A 16,475-nucleotide genomic window follows, 5' to 3' on the forward strand; every position below is an offset into this window, starting at 1 on the left:
ATCCAGCCGCTCAGGTCGTACAGTCCGTCATGAATGCGCCACAGTCCTTCCGCACCGTCGTCGCGCTTAGCGCCGCTCAGAAAGGCGCCGATGGTGGGTATGGGCGCCTTCAAATAGGTGGGACGTTTGAGCTCCGGCCAGCTATTGACGTAGATTCGGGGTCCCATGGTTTATCCCCGGGGAATGAGGTAGAGGAAGAGGAGAAATGGATAGGATGTAGGGAGAAGGAAAGAAGTAAAAGAAGGAGGAGGGTTAGGAAGTAGGAGAAGAGAGATGAGAATTAAGTAAGGGGGGACGAGAAATTGATAGGATGTAGGAAGGAGGAGAGAAGGGAGTAGGAAGGAAGGAAAAGGAAAGAGATGAAGGAGGGGAAAGAAGAAGGGAAGAGCGGAGGAGAAAGGAAAAAAAAAAAAAAAAAAAAAAAAAAAAGTTGCTCTGCAAAAGATAACCTCCGGAGGAAAAGAGAATAAATGTCCTGATGGGTGACTATCTGGGCAATCGCTTACCGGTGACCGGATGGGTGACTATCTGGACAATCGCTTACCGAAGCCTTTTCCCAGCCTCACTCAAGCTGGGTGAGGTTGATATGAGGAGGCGGGTAGCTTGTCGCCGAATGGAGGGTTAAGCAATCATACAGCGACGTTAAACCCCTACAAGAACACCCTGTATAAGTTATCCCTCTGATATTAAATTATTTTTATTGCACTTCGCGACAGGGTGGTTCAGGAAAAAAATAAACAATCCTGTCTCACAAATTAGAGAAAAAAGAAAAGAGCATAACGCTATCAATTTGTAAAATACGGGGGTATTTTGCTTTTTAGACTGGGTTTGGGTGCCATAAAAACTCACTCTTATACTCGTATTTATAAACAAGAATGATCGTTCTTAGATCAGTCTCAAGTCGAAATTGACCAATCAAATGCCTTGAGACCATGCTTAGCACGAACTTAAGAGCCAGCATTTTGTTCATAAATATGGGTGTTACTTTCAAGTCTCCTTAACACTACCCTCCTTGCTATTCATGGAAGTTTAGCATTAGACTAGCTGTGTCCACACATTGATGTCGACTGAACCGTCCACACTGCCTCGACAATATACATAGGTTCACCTCGTCGATCGACGGCGTAAAATTCCTTTTTTCGTCATCAGATGACATCAATAATATCACTTGTACGTATCACAAAAGTCACTTGACTACAGTTTTATCACTTAGTTCCATATTATCATCACTTCATATATTTCAGTCTGTCGTTGGGCTGCGTTCGACTCAACTGTCGAATCTGTCCTGCCAATAACTCCAGCCCGGTTTTGGTCTCCACCTTGATGTTGAACTGTTGACACACCCGAAGAAACACCTGTGAAACAATACAGGGATCAAAATGAACAGAGGTGTTTCTTTTCCTTCTTAAGTTTTCTCTTTCAAAACTACATATTACAACATGTTTTACATAATTTTGTTTTTTTTTTTTTTTTTGTTTTTTTGTTTTTTTTTTTTTTGAAGTTAAGCAAGGTTTATATACTTATTTGTAAACTTTACCTATGAAATATATAAGACCTTGTTTAGACTGCGGGAGTAAAGAAGACAGGATAGGAGGAAGCCAGCCGTTCCGAGAACGAACATTATCACATCAAGGATAAAATCTGCCCCAGGGGCGAGGGGCGGGAATCGAACCCGCCGGCCTTTTTTTTTTTTATGTGAGGAGGAAAAATCTTTGAATGGACTTCCCAGCCATGATGTGGAGGGCCATTATGTGCTGTGGAGTCACGGCTTCAGAGGGTATGGTGTTTCGGCCCTTCCGTGGCACCACCTGGCCGCTCAACCCGCTAAAAAAATCTCCCCGCTCTTCTAGATTTACCGGTATTTTTTTAATCGATTTATCTCGGGATCTAGAAGTCGTAGAAGAAAAAGAAAAATTCCGTTGGTCCTCATTTTTCCTGCTCTATGACTTTGAAACATCACCCAAGTAAGCACAACTGATCTATTCATGATTTAGATTAGATAGAATTCTTACCTCATGGGCGATATGTAGGAAGCAATGGTCTATCGTAGGAAACAAATGGTGAAGAGTGTGCTCTCCAAATGTGGTGAGAACTATAAACTGATTCCTCTCATCAGGCCGGGATCGGACTGCGTCTATCTGATTCATACCCCAGTCCCGATCCTCCCTGGAATAGAATAAGAAGGCTCACAGTGAAAGAAAAATTAGTGGTTGGGTGCAAGAGCTCCTCCAGGAAAATCCTGCCACTTAAAGGAAATCCAGAAGAAGGAGAAGAAGAAGAAATAAGAATAGAATAAGCAGATTTCCAAGGTGTACATCTAGTTTGTTGCTGTTGTAGTGGCTTTAGTTTTATCCGATTGGTGATGGCAAACTAAAGGCGAAATATCGTCTTTGTCAGCCAGACCATGTCTGTTTATCCCTACGAGCCCCATTGAGTCTGATCAGATCCCATGGGGGCTTCATGTCAATGACCTAGTATTTTCCGCTCACCATTCCTGACCTCGAAGGCCCTGAATCGCCTTTTGTTGATGTGGCAGCGAGCAGATCTCCTTGCGGCAAATGAGAGGGCAATCTACGTCTCAAACTTCTGGGGAAGAAAGATTTGATGAGAAAGAAGAGGACACAGAAAGTAAGTACTCACCTAGGAGTATCCCCCTGATGGAATATATCCGGATGGTGATGGGCAGCGTTAACGCCAATCACAGCGAACAGAAAGCTGCCCCAGCCCATCATGATGGCCCACAGAAAGAGCACCTGGGTTAAGCTACCACTGGTACAGATGTACATTAGGATGGGTGGCATGAGGCAGAGCGCGTCGGGGGGCGACAGGGTTTTGGTGAAGATCCTGGGAAGAAGGAAGAAAAAATGTTTGATAAACTGACAATTAAAGAGGTTTGATAGGGGGAACTGTAACTGCTAAGGTCTTATCGTCCCGAAAACGAAGGGAGAAGGAAGACAGGATAGGAGAAAGCCACCCGTTCCGAGAACGATCCTTATCTGTTTAGGGTAAAATCCGCCCCCCGGTCGGGAATCAAACCCGCGACACTGTAACACACAACCTTATCCATACCCTGTGTACCTGTGTAGTTACACAGCTATTTTTAATGACACCGAGGAAAAAGCAGCACAAAGTTAGATGAGTAAAGAGATTTTATCGACAATGGGTGAAACTAAAGGAAGCTTAAGCAATACTAATTAATGTCGATACTCAAACAAGGTGCTGGGGGAAACTTTAAATCCGACAAGTTTTGTTTAAATTGGATAATTAATCTGGAGTAATTTGGAGCGATTAGATTTTTTTCTCCCTTTTTCCCCCTAATTAGATCTGTTTCCTTATTAAATGTCTTTTAGATCTTGGTCCGCACGATGCACGCATCGTGTAATCCTGCCGCGACATCAGTTGCCTTATCATGATCCAACATGAAAATATTTGACTTATGATATGTAAATTACTGTAAATAAATTAAACGTCTTTCAAACTCAACTCAACTTAATACTTATCTTTATTTCAAAACTCCAAAACTTAAATTCTAAAAAATATAAAAATCAAAACAAACATTAAAATTATCCCGCTTCGACAACAGTTGCCAATCAGCTGATCCAATCATATCTGGTTGGATCATGATAAGGCAACTGATGTCGCGGCATGATTACACGATGCGTGCATCGTGCGGACCAGATCTCTTCCCTTATTAAATGTCTTTTAGATCTCTTCACTAATTAAATGTCTTTTAGATCTCTTCACTAATTAGATCTTGTTAAGATGACCCCCTTTTCCCTTACCTTTAAATCAAATAATAAAAACGGTGTCACCTAATAGGTACATAGGTAGGTAAAGCTGTATTTTACTATGCTACCTTTTTTTTAATTCCACCAAAGAGATTCCACTTTTGACGTTTACGTCCACACTTGCTGCCACAGGTCACTTGTGTATTTTCAATGGTTATCCGAAAGAGGACCTCTAAGTGAAATTCATTTCCGTTCGGGACAGTGTTGCTGTCACTCAACGTGAGATCACGTCATGTGAGGGCAGTCTGGCTATCATAATTACCTACAATATTATGGGAAAACTTTGAAAACTACATCTTTCTGACTCCCCATGAGCTCACGTGACGTGATAGTAAATCCATAAGAAAAGGCAATAATGTTCTTTGGAAAAGGGAAGGAGGAAAAAACAGCAAATCTTTGTTGATTGCGAAGACAGGAATTTTGCAAGAAAGGCAAGAAAACAATCTCATTTGATTCATTGCTTTTACTCCATATACAATGATTGCTTTTACTACATGTAGGTAACCATAACCACAAAGTAGTCTACTGCCTAGACAGATCACGTTTGCATATGGGAATGAATCATATTTCAAGATAAAACACAACAGTAGTTTCCCACTTATCCAGGTTTCCCAAATAGGTAGGTACAAAAGTGTTTTCCAATTACAAATGAAGGGGCTCAAGGGGCCACGATTTTTCCCCCGTTTATCCAGGTTTCCCATTTAGACGGGCCCCAATTAAACAAGTTCGACTGTATTTCTGTGTCGTATGCAGAATTATTAAAATTGTGGTAAATAATTTACTATGTTCGCGTTTCAGATTTCAAATCATTTCCAAATACCTACATATGTAATTTCCAAATATGTACATACATATGTAATTTCCAAATACACATGTAATTTCCAAGTGTGGTTTGCACGATGGATGTTAGGTATTTTTCCATTCAGTCGTGGGAAAATGCAAGCGGAGAAAAAATCCACTCGTAAATCAATAGGAAGGTGTCATATTCGAATACTTAGGTTTTCATCTAGTTTTCTACATAGTAGCTACTCGTACAGTAAGTGTCTAGGTATAGAATGATAAAATGTATAGTGCCAGCCACTCTCGCTCAAACCGCGCGGTCTGTCAGACAGTCAGGAACTCAGGAGCTCAGGACCTTCCCAGACTGGCTGAAGAAAAAATACCTTTTAGATGAGCAATAAGAAAGGATTTGCCCGAAATCTAAACCAATCTTGAGTTTCGAGTTATGATCAATTTTCCAGGGCGAACCAAGAGGCAACCTATCCTTTAGGGCTGTTTGCTCCTACACTGAAGCTTCGGAGTGGGCTTTTTGAGAAGCCAAACACAAAAAGCCCACTTCAAGGCTTAGGTGTAGAAGGCCCCACAGCCCTAGAAGACGGGTTAAGGTTCTACGAATCTTCGAAGGGGCAACCTGCTAGTCTCACCTTGGTTACCGTCAGCCACTGTGCACCGCCCGGATGCGTCTTAATCCAGCCGCTCAGGTCGTACAGTCCGTCATGAATGCGCCACAGTCCTTCCGCACCGTCGTCGCGCTTAGCGCCGCTCAGGAAGGCGCCGATGGTGGGTATGGGCGCCTTCAAATAGGTGGGACGCTTGAGCTCCGGCCAGCTATTGACGTAGATTCGGGGTCCCATGGTTTATCCCCGGGGAATGAGGTAGAGGAGAAATGGATAGGATGTAGGGAGAAGGAAAGAAGTAAAAGAAGGAGGAGGGTTAGGAAGTAGGAGAAGAGAGATGAGAATTAAGTAAGGGGGGAGGAGAAATTGATAGGATGTAGGAAGGAGGAGAGAAGGGAGTAGGAAGGAAGGAAAAGGAAAGAGATGAAGGAGGGGAAAGAAGAAGGGAAGAGCGGAGGAGAAGGTTGGTGAAAGGTTACAGGGTTCTGGCTGGTATTTGTGTCATGAGTTGATTGGTGCCATCTGTAAATAAATGAAATAAGACAAAAATTACCCTCAAAGTCAAATTGGTAAGTATAAAAAGCCGTGTCCACACATAGCCCACGCCATCGACTTTGTGTGGACAGGTGGACACAGCTCAATTACATCAAAAGCCTGTATACATATTTACATATAGTTATTTAGATCTAGTTGAGTCTCAGCACTCTCAGCTATAAGGTGGTCTAAAATGTAAATAGATTATTTATAAATAAAACAAGGTATTGATTTTTTATAGGTTTCTACTTTTCTACTGTCTCTTAGGTACTTAGGTGAGTACCTAGTTGGTATTATACCAGACGGTATATTATAGGTATTATAACGAAGGCAATAAGCAATAAGCCATGGATACTGACTGAATCAGGGTCATCAGGGGAAAGAAGGATATTATACTGACTGCAGTTACTGCATTAGGGGAGAAAAAAATTGTGACCTTCAATGAGACTTGTAAAAAAAAAGTTCTTTTCAAGTAATTAAGGAGCGCGGTAGCGCTCCGCCCCGCCAAGTCAAGAAAGTTTGACCTTGCTACTAGAGATATTATACGCGATATTTAGTTACCAATTAGGTATGATTTTTTTACAATAATTATCTATTTTTGAATTTTATGACTTTTGAATTTTATGACGGTCATTTTATGGTGCGAGTGACGGGGAGTCGTTTGAACTACGTAGAACTACTGTCTACTGGACACGTAGAACTACTGTCTACTGAGCTACCAAGGTCACATCTTGCTATTTTTGGTACGAGGTGGAGTTTCATTTTCAACCAACTTTGGCGAAAATAAAGTCTCTGGCAAGGCTATGTACTGAGTAAATATTGAATAAAATATTGAATAGAGAATGCCATAGGCATTAACCCCACCCTTGATCAAACTTTATTTTATTTTATTTTTACTTATATCTATGTACATTATGTTACCATCTGTAAATAAAGTTTAATCTAATTGTTTAATAATAACTGAAGACTTCAAATGTTAATTCAAAGTTTAAACTACATTTTCTAATGCCCGCCATTGAGCTGTCGGAAAGTCGAATCGAGCTCAAACTTGTACCGAAGGCCATCACCCACTATCAGGTAGACCTGATCAGGTGTCAGATCTACCTGATAGTGTGTGTGCTCATCAGGTATCAGGCGGACCTGACTTTCGGGTGCTGTGGGGGTGAGATATACGCCAGTAGACAGTGTACGGTTGGTGTTAAACCCCTGAAAACTTTGATTAGACAGGTATCTCTGTCAATAACAGTTCTCCAACGATATCATATTCTGCAGATCCAGGTATGCAATTACCATACTATCACGAGTTACTGACCGAATCCTAATGACTTCAAGGCTCTGGAAGGTCGAGATCACGTTTGCATATGGGAATGAATCATATTTCAAGATAAAACACAACAGTAATTTCCCACTTATCCAGGTTTCCCAAATAGATACAAAAGTGTTTTCCAATTACAAATGAAGGGGCTCAAGGGGCCACGATTTCCCCCCCGTTTATCCAGGTTTCCCATTCAGACGGGTCCCAATTAAACAAGTTCGACTGTATTTCTGTGTCGTATGCAGAATTATTTGTGGTAAATAATTTACTATGGTCGCGTTTCAGATTTCAAATCATTTCCAAATAAATTCATACATATGTAATTTCCAAATACACATGTAATTTCCAAGTGTGGTTTGCACGATGGATGTTTTTCCATTCAGTCGTGGGAAAATGCAAGCGGAGAAAAAATCCACTCGTAAATCAATAGGAAGGTGTCATATTCGAATAAGTAGTTTTCCGTCTAGTTTTCTACATAGTGTCTATACACTCTATACTCTACTCGTAAAATCGTATAGTTTCTACATAGTGTCTATACTCTACTCGTAAACTCGTATAGTTTCTACATAGTGTCTATGCTCTAATCGTAAACTCGTATAGTATAGGTGTTCAGTGTTTAGGTATAAAATGCTAAAATGTAGTGCCCGCCACGCACGCTCAGACCGTGGTCTGTCAGACAGGACGTGTGTGGCGGAAAAAGCTTGAGCCCTATGTCTGTCAGACGGTCTGAGAGACCGGGCCTGAAGCTTTTCCCGCCACACACGTTCGGACTGTCATTACAATGAAATGGGATCTTCCCTGACGAAATTCCTGTGTGCGGAGTTGAGTATGTAGGACTATTGCATCCCATTCTTTCGGACTGTCATGCTTCCGATTTTCTCTCCCCCCTTCCCCCCCCCTTCCTGTAAGGGAACTGTAATAAGTGTAATAACGGAGGTCTTATCGTTCCGAGCACGAACCTTATCTGTTTGGGAATCGACCTCACGACCTGGCGCTTACAAGGAAACGCGACCTTCCAGGTCTGGCCGAAGAGAAATATGTTTGCTCTTCTCACCTTGGTTACCGTCAGCCACTGTGCACCGCCCGGGTGCGTCTTGATCCAGCCGCTCAGGTCGTACAGTCCGTCATGAATGCGCCACAGTCCTTCCGCACCGTCGTCGCGCTTAGCGCCGCTCAGAAAGGCGCTCAAGGTAAATGATTGGGAAAGGGGGCTTGCTCAAGATATGAACTTATGGTACCTAGTTTTTTTTTAATTGATACAAAAATAATTATGGTAATTTATTGTATAATTAGTGGTTCAAAAAATTATAATAGAGCTTATCTAAGAAAAAAAAAAAAAAGGTCTCGTCGATCCGACATCGATACTCCGCTCTTATCAACGATTGCATTTGTGACCTTGAAATTGAAGCAATGATATAGTACCTTGGCGTGTGTGTGTGTGTGTGTGTGTGTGTGTGTGTGTGTGTGTGTGTGTGTGTGTGTGTGAGAGAGAGAGAGAGAGAGAGAGTGTGTGTGTAAGCAGAAGAAATAGCCGAATCAGAGGAAATATTGAGTTAAAACTTGGAATCACTTTTCACTTCCTTCGACTCATCCGTTCAAAAATGAGTAGAAAGCTTGTGTCACCTCAGGGATGCGTCGCCCATCCACGGAAAAATTCGACAAGAAAATTTCCGCCTCGGTTGAGACTTGAACCAACTATCTCCGGGTTCAGAGTCAGTGACTAAGTCGCTATTATCAAACATAATCCTCACATACATGAATACGAATTATAAATTTTATAATTACCTATCTAACATGGCCTCGAACCCACGATCCCCGAATTGTGGGACCTTGACCGATTGATTTAATCATGATAAAGCTTCAAAGCCGTCATTTGATCATTGTTTAGACGCACTTGTGCTTATATTCAACATTGTAGTAAGTTAGATTTACCTACTAGATTTAGATTTTAGATGTGTAATGCGTACAATATTTTGCTTAGAGCTAAATCAGTGATATGAGAGATTACATGACGGAATATGGTTTCCTATGGAGATGGATTGTGAATCCTCTTAGGTGAATATCAAGGTTCAGATCTTGGGCGTCTACTGCTTTGGTAGAATTGGAATGTTTTGATGTTTCAGTTATGAATATTTAAGGAGCGTTTACAACTCTACAATATAATCGATCGACATCGTCTAAACACCGTCCACACTAAGAATAAGAACGTTTTCCTTTTCTTTTTCCATTCCACCAAAATCCTCTGATCTTGCCTACTATAAATGGGTTCCGAATTTCCGATTGATTCCGGTCGACTGAATTGTAGACGCTCCTTTTTATGTTCCTTACTAGAATTGGATTGCTTTGGTCAAGTTCCAATTTATCTATGTACAACTGTTGGTTTGTAAAACTTGTAAAATTGTCTACTTTGTTATGAACTACTACAATATCAGGTAGGTATTTGGCAAAAATACGATGATCGATCAATTTCTATGGAAAACTCTTGGAGTTTAACTTCCGGGAAATTAAATGTATGATTTATATTATTTTCTTTCTATTTTTTTTTTTCTTTTTTTTTCTTATTGGTCTCTCTCTCTCTCTTCTTCTTGTTCTTCACATTCCATTTCTGAGAGCGTCACCAAGCTATGCCACCTGTCACCTGTTCAAGAAAAATGAAACAGGTTTATTTTCCAAGTGGGAAAATTTCTCAAGAAGATATCAGGGATTACCTGAATCTACGAAGAGTGGTCATTCCCAATGCTCCGGGGAGGATTTTATCCTGAACGGATAAGGTTCGTTTTCGGAATGGCTGGCTTTCTCCTATCCTGTCTTCTTTCTCTCTTCTATTTCGAGACGATAAGACCTTTAGCGGTTGCAGTTCCCCCTATCAAACCTTTTTTTTTCTTCTTTTTTTTTAAAAAAACTTTTTCAGCCACTTGTAATTAGGAGCTCTTAATTATTTAAATGACTGTACAAATAACAACTATGTACATACCCAATACAGAATACAGTCAAGTACTCGTACAGTATACAAACAATAGGGTTCATATTTTGAGAGCAGCACCATTAAAAGGATTTAATTGCATTGAATATTGTATGACTACATACTACATTTTTGTTATCCGGATGCATTGTTTATTGTATGTTTATATACATTTTGTTATTCAAATGAAATCGAGGCTATTATGCGGATGAAAAGTTTGACAAAACTGAGAGTTATTTAACTTTATGTTGTTTATTTATTGTTAGATTAAGTATTGGAAATTTTTATTATTACTTTATTATTTTTTTGTTAGATAGTTTATTGGTAGGCATAATTTTACTATTTTATTTATACTGCAGTTGAATTTCTTTTTACTGAATAATTTTGCCAATTTATCATTTTTGCAATTTTTTCCCCTACTGAGATAAACGGATAACCTATACCCTTACCCTATACAAGAGGATGTAAAATAGTTCGAGTTGTTGTTACTTAAGTATTATATTTTATTTTTACTGAAGAATTTTGCCAGTTTATTATCACTTTTTCCCTCCTACTGGGATAACCGGATAACCCATGCACGTAAAGATGCAAAAGGTCGAGAACAATCAATATTTACATGAGCAATTTGTTTTGCAAATCTGTTAATTTGTTTTGCAAATTTGCTCATTTTATTTTACAAATATGCTCATTTATTATCTCTTCAATATTGTTTCAAAAATGGCTCATTTGTTTCACAAATATGTTTACACAGAGGCAGATATAAGTGTTTTCTCTTTTTATAATGGAAAGTAATTTTCTATGAGGTTAATAGATCATCATCGAGGGGGTAATATTCAGCAGGGCCGTCAACAGAGGGGTCTATACGGTCCTATTGGCCCCGGGCCGGGCTCCCCAAGGGCGCTTCGGATGTTATGAAAACAAACGAGCCTAGAGTATGTACCTACCTACATTGTACCTAACATTGTATGTACCTACCTACATTGTACCTAACATTGTATGTACCTACCTACATTGTACCTAACATTGTATGTACCTACCTACATTGTACCTAACATTGTATGTACCTACCTACATTGTACCTAACATTGTATGTACCTACCTACATTGTACCTAACATTGTATGTACCTACCTACATTGTACCTAACATTGTATGTACCTACCTACATTGTACCTAACATTGTATGTACCTACCTACATTGTACCTAACATTGTATGTACCTACCTACATTGTACCTAACATTGTATGTACCTACCTACATTGTACCTAACATTGTATGTACCTACCTACATTGTACCTAACATTGTATGTACCTACCTACATTGTACCTAACATTGTATGTACCTACCTACATTGTACCTAACATTGTATGTACCTACCTACATTGTACCTAACATTGTATGTACCTACCTACATTGTACCTAACATTGTATGTACCTACCTACATTGTACCTAACATTGTATGTACCTACCTACATTGTACCTAACATTGTATGTACCTACCTACATTGTACCTAACATTGTATGTACCTACCTACATTGTACCTAACATTGTATGTACCTACCTACATTGTACCTAACATTGTATGTACCTACCTACATTGTACCTAACATTGTATGTACCTACCTACATTGTACCTAACATTGTATGTACCTACCTACATTGTACCTAACATTGTATGTACCTACCTACATTGTACCTAACATTGTATGTACCTACCTACATTGTACCTAACATTGTATGTACCTACCTACATTGTACCTAACATTGTATGTACCTACCTACATTGTACCTAACATTGTATGTACCTACCTACATTGTACCTAACATTGTATGTACCTACCTACATTGTACCTAACATTGTATGTACCTACCTACATTGTACCTAACATTGTATGTACCTACCTACATTGTACCTAACATTGTATGTACCTACCTACATTGTACCTAAGATTTGCATGTGTCTTAAGGCCAGCCACTCACTATCAGGTGGACCTGACAGGTACAACTGATCCTGTCAGTTGATCAGGTATAGGTACCTGACACCTGATGAGCAAACACACCATCACGTAGACCTGACAGGTTCGGCTTAAAAGGTCCGAAGGTCAGGTCTACCTGATGATGTGGACACACACTATCAGGTACAACTGATTCTGTCAGGTATACCTGACACCTGATCAGGTCTAGCTGACGGTGAGTGGCTGGCCTAACATTGATATGTTGATAAGATTGAACATGTGTAAACGATTGCATCCAGTCCATATTATTACTCTAAGATAGCTATGTAGATAGACCAGCGATTTCCAACTAGCGGCCCGCGGGCCACATGTGGCCCCTCAGATCATTTTTGTGGCCCGCGAGGCCGCGAACCTTTTTGGGTGGCCCCCTCAGGCTTAATTTTTTCTCTCTTACTATGGGGTGGACTCCAAAATGTAGAGCTTCTACCCCCCCCCCCTCAAGAAAATCCTGGATACAAACCTGCTCCCCTGTGTATGTGGCCCGCGAGAGATGCAAAAGGTCGAGAACAATCAATATTTACATGAGCAATTTGTTTTGCAAATCTGTTAAAATTTGTTTTGCAAATTTGCTCATTTTATTTTACAAATATGCTCATTTATTATCTCTTCAATATTGTTTCAAAAATAGCTCATTTGTTTCACAAATCTGTTTACACAGAGGCAGATATAAGTGTTTTCTCTTTTTATAATGGAAAGTAATTTTCTATGAGGTTAATAGATCATCATCGAGGGGGTAATATTCAGCAGGGCCGTCAACAGAGGGGTCTATACGGTCCTATTGGCCCCGGGCCGGGCTCCCCAAGGGCGCTTCGGATGTTATGAAAACAAACGAGCCTAGAGTATGTACCTACCTACATTGTACCTAACATTGTATGTACCTACTACCTACATTGTACCTAACATTGTATGTACCTACCTACATTGTACCTAACATTGTATGTACCTTCCTACATTGTACCTAACATTATATGTACCTACCTACATTAGGTAAGATAGAATTAAGACTAACAATAGAGGTGACTAGGAGAGATCGATTGACAACAATACATCAGCTGGTAATGGTTTTCCATTACCAGCTGATGTACCAATACCACAACAGTACCAATTTTGCATGGTACTGTAGGGTTGGAACGTGCAATTTCTGCACTGTAAAGTACGTGCCGCATAGTTAAATGTAAAATTGATGCAATATCTTTGTATTGTATCAAAGTCAAAGATGACACATCATGTCCGCCACTCGCACTCAGACCATCTGAAGTGGCGGGCCTCAGACAAGAGATGAACTGTACATAATTATCAAATTTCCTTTTCCTTATCCTTATCCTAATATCCTTAAGGAAACAGGTATACTTTTCAGGTGGTTATCCTTATTCTACTGACATTCAATTAAGGATTTCGAAGTGGATCAAGGATTAGGAGTCAGGATTTGTCAATAGGATATTGTATTTATATTTTATTGTTTGTTTCTTGTTACCTATGTTGTTGTCAACATTGAATTTGAGTTTTTATTACCTGGTTCAGGTAGGTAGGTACCTATTTGGTTTCTTTGTTATCAATATTATTTTATTATTTCCTTACTTTTCTCATCCTGATAGGTAACTCTTCCTCGATACAAATGTTAGAAATAATTTTCAAAGGAAAAAGCCTTTGGCCTAGTGGGTATCACTAGTGATGGGTCGTGGGTAAATACCCACTGGGTGGGTAAATAAAAATTGGGTATTTACCCGGGTATTTAAAAAAAGAAGAAAAATAAACAAAAAACATCGTCACTTGATTTTTTTTTTTTTTTTAGTTTCCCGGGCACAATTCGACTGAGGCACTTCTTGAAAATACCCGGGTATTTATAAAAATTGGGTATATAGTATATACCCGGGTAAATACCCAGGGTATTTACCCCAAAAATAAGTACCCGGGTATTTACCCATCACTAGGTATCACACTAGGCTTGCACAACGGAGGTCCCCGTGTCGATTCGCGGCGGGGTCCAAGTTTTTTCGTCTCTATATCTACTTGGAGTTTGGTGTGCAACTTTTTTGCACTCAAGTGTATATGGGGACAACCCTGATCCACATAGGTATTGTACAAAATTAATTGCTTACCGACTGATCTATACATAGGTACATACCTACCTATGTACTTGTATACCCACATATTATTATGTACCTACATTTAACTTAATTATGCCGTTATAGGTAAACTATCTACAGGGTGTTCAACTTAAAACTGTCACATTGGAAATTGATCCGTAAAATCATTTTTTAGCCCCATAAATGTTAAAAATAAATAAAAGTTGTACCAATTCGTCGATACAAGTTACATGAGACAGAATGGTTTCTTGATCTAAAAAGTGTCCCGGGGACTTTTTAAGGGGACTAAAATTGATTTTACAGGACAGTTTGAAGTTGAACACCCTGTATGGCCTATGGCAGGGTTGTCCAACCTTAGGGCACCCGAGGGCCGCAAGAGACCAAGGTAGAGAGTTGGCGGGCCGCAAAAACTACACAAACGTAGAAGGTGTGATAGGGACTCGTCCGATCCCCCCTCCCCTATTCCCCGCCGGCGATGCGTAGCCGTTGTGTACCTACTTGTGCCTGCATGTTGAGTGTTGACGGGGGTGGGGGGTGTTCAAAGGAGATGCCACGTGCCACTATGATATTATGTACAGCATTGCGTTTGATGGTACCTACCTACCTAGAATTAGAAACTAACTATGAAATTTGTAAGGTAAACTGGGATAATTTTTATAAATTTGAAATTTTTCATGCATTAATTATTTTATTTAGTATATTTACTGTTATTTCTCATTTTCGTTCATTTTTTTAGGCGGGCCTTCGCGGGCCGCAAAAATGAGCTCGCGGGCCGCGGGTTGGACAAGCCTGGCCTATGGTATTTGAAACGAATATAGCATTACATAATGAAAACGATGTTAATAATTATTATCATTAGTTTCGATGGTAGAGTATGCGTATTAGCAATGATTATGTTACAGACCGGATCTAGCTGTTCTTGAACTTCTGGTTCTGAATGTAAACATTGGGTAGAATATCATGGATCATGTTCTATAGGTTTAGCGTTTAGCTAACCCTCGGGTTTACCAGACTCGTGTTGCATAGAGAGAACTGTACCAACGGAGACCAACCTCAGTGGTGCAGTTGTTAACGCGTTGGACTTTGGATCTGGAGGTTGGTGGTTCGAGTCCACGTCAAGTCATAAAATTGATCTAGGTGTAATAATCGGCGAACGATATTTGTGACAAGGATTTATGCTTAACACAATTAAAATTCCTTCCTTCCATAGAGGGAACTGTATCAACGGAGGCCTTATGAAGTTAATGTTTTGGACCAGCCACTCTCACAGGTATCTGTATTTGTGCAGAAGCCCAAAGGACCTTTTGACTGTAAACCTATTGGGTTGAAATTTCTGTGGAAATAGTTGATCATTTCTCAACTAAGTATTTTATCTGTCTGTTTTGTATATTCATCACGTTATAGTGTCGGAAAACTGGACTGTTTTTCGCGAAATTTGGTTGTTCAACGCATTGAGGAAATATGCGGACTGAAATACTAGTCTTCCAATTGTAATATGTATCATGATTTGCATTGTTGAAGCGATTAAGGTTGGTAAAAATATGTAGGCATATAAATATAACATCTCCTTACCTAATTTTAGCAAATCATGTAGGGAACTGATAAATCACGATTTCTAATGAGAAATTGAGAATGAGGATAAGGTATAGGTTATCGACGGGAATCGAATCCGCGAACTAGCGCTTGAAGCGTGCTATACCTTCCAAACCAACTAGGCTGACAGAGAGAGAGAGAGAGAGAGAGATTCAAGATTGAAATCTACAGGATTATTGCCTTCGGCAGTCTCTAACATCCGATTTGATGGCTATCAACCTTCGATGTGGGATCGCATATATCGAATCTGCAGGAAATATCCTGCAACATACTAAGTACATTAGCATTGATTTGAAGCATCTTTTTATACCTAACAACTCAACTAGAACCAGAGGTCATTCAAAAAAGCTATTTAAAGAAAGAGCTAAAAAAGAAATCAGGAAATCTTTCTTCAGTAACCGTGTATTTGACAATTGGAATTCGCTTACTAACGACATAGTTTCAGCCCCTACAACAAACTCTTTCAAATATAGGATTGACGAATTCATCTCTTCTAACTCTCTAAAATAACTTAACATAACCTCTCTTTATACTCACTTGATCTGGGCATAATAAGTATTTTTCTTCTGCCCTTACAAGATTAATTATTATTATTTATTATTAAATTTTCAAAAATCAAGAAATGGGTGGAAATATCCGTTTTAGGGTCCCCTGAGTTTTGAGTTTTTTTTTTTTTTTTTTTTTATGTCTTTTCTTTTTTTGATCAAAATCTAGCTAATAACTTGAACCTTTATATTTTTTTATACGGAATTTTTTTGAACTTAAAAGAAGGGTAAACTCA

The 16,475-nt window shown here is 39.6% G+C and overlaps 1 protein-coding gene across 1 annotated transcript in view; it reads right to left on the bottom strand.

The window, feature by feature from the left end:
* Positions 1-447: 447 nt before the first annotated feature.
* LOC103517271 (cytochrome b5-related protein-like) overlaps positions 448-16,475 on the bottom strand; it is a gene marked incomplete at its 5' end in the record, with an annotated part of 60,076 nt that continues 44,048 nt past the window's right edge. Inside the window, 3 exons of the mRNA XM_026829423.1 lie at positions 448-1,355; positions 2,013-2,166; positions 2,641-2,844. Coding sequence (XP_026685224.1) covers positions 1,227-1,355; positions 2,013-2,166; positions 2,641-2,844 — 487 coding nt within the window. The remainder of the gene's footprint in view (positions 1,356-2,012; positions 2,167-2,640; positions 2,845-16,475) is intronic.

The sequence above is a fragment of the Diaphorina citri genome, unplaced genomic scaffold (genome assembly GCF_000475195.1).
Source record: "Diaphorina citri unplaced genomic scaffold, Diaci psyllid genome assembly version 1.1 scaffold1791, whole genome shotgun sequence".
NCBI classification, from domain to species: domain Eukaryota; kingdom Metazoa; phylum Arthropoda; class Insecta; order Hemiptera; family Psyllidae; genus Diaphorina; species Diaphorina citri.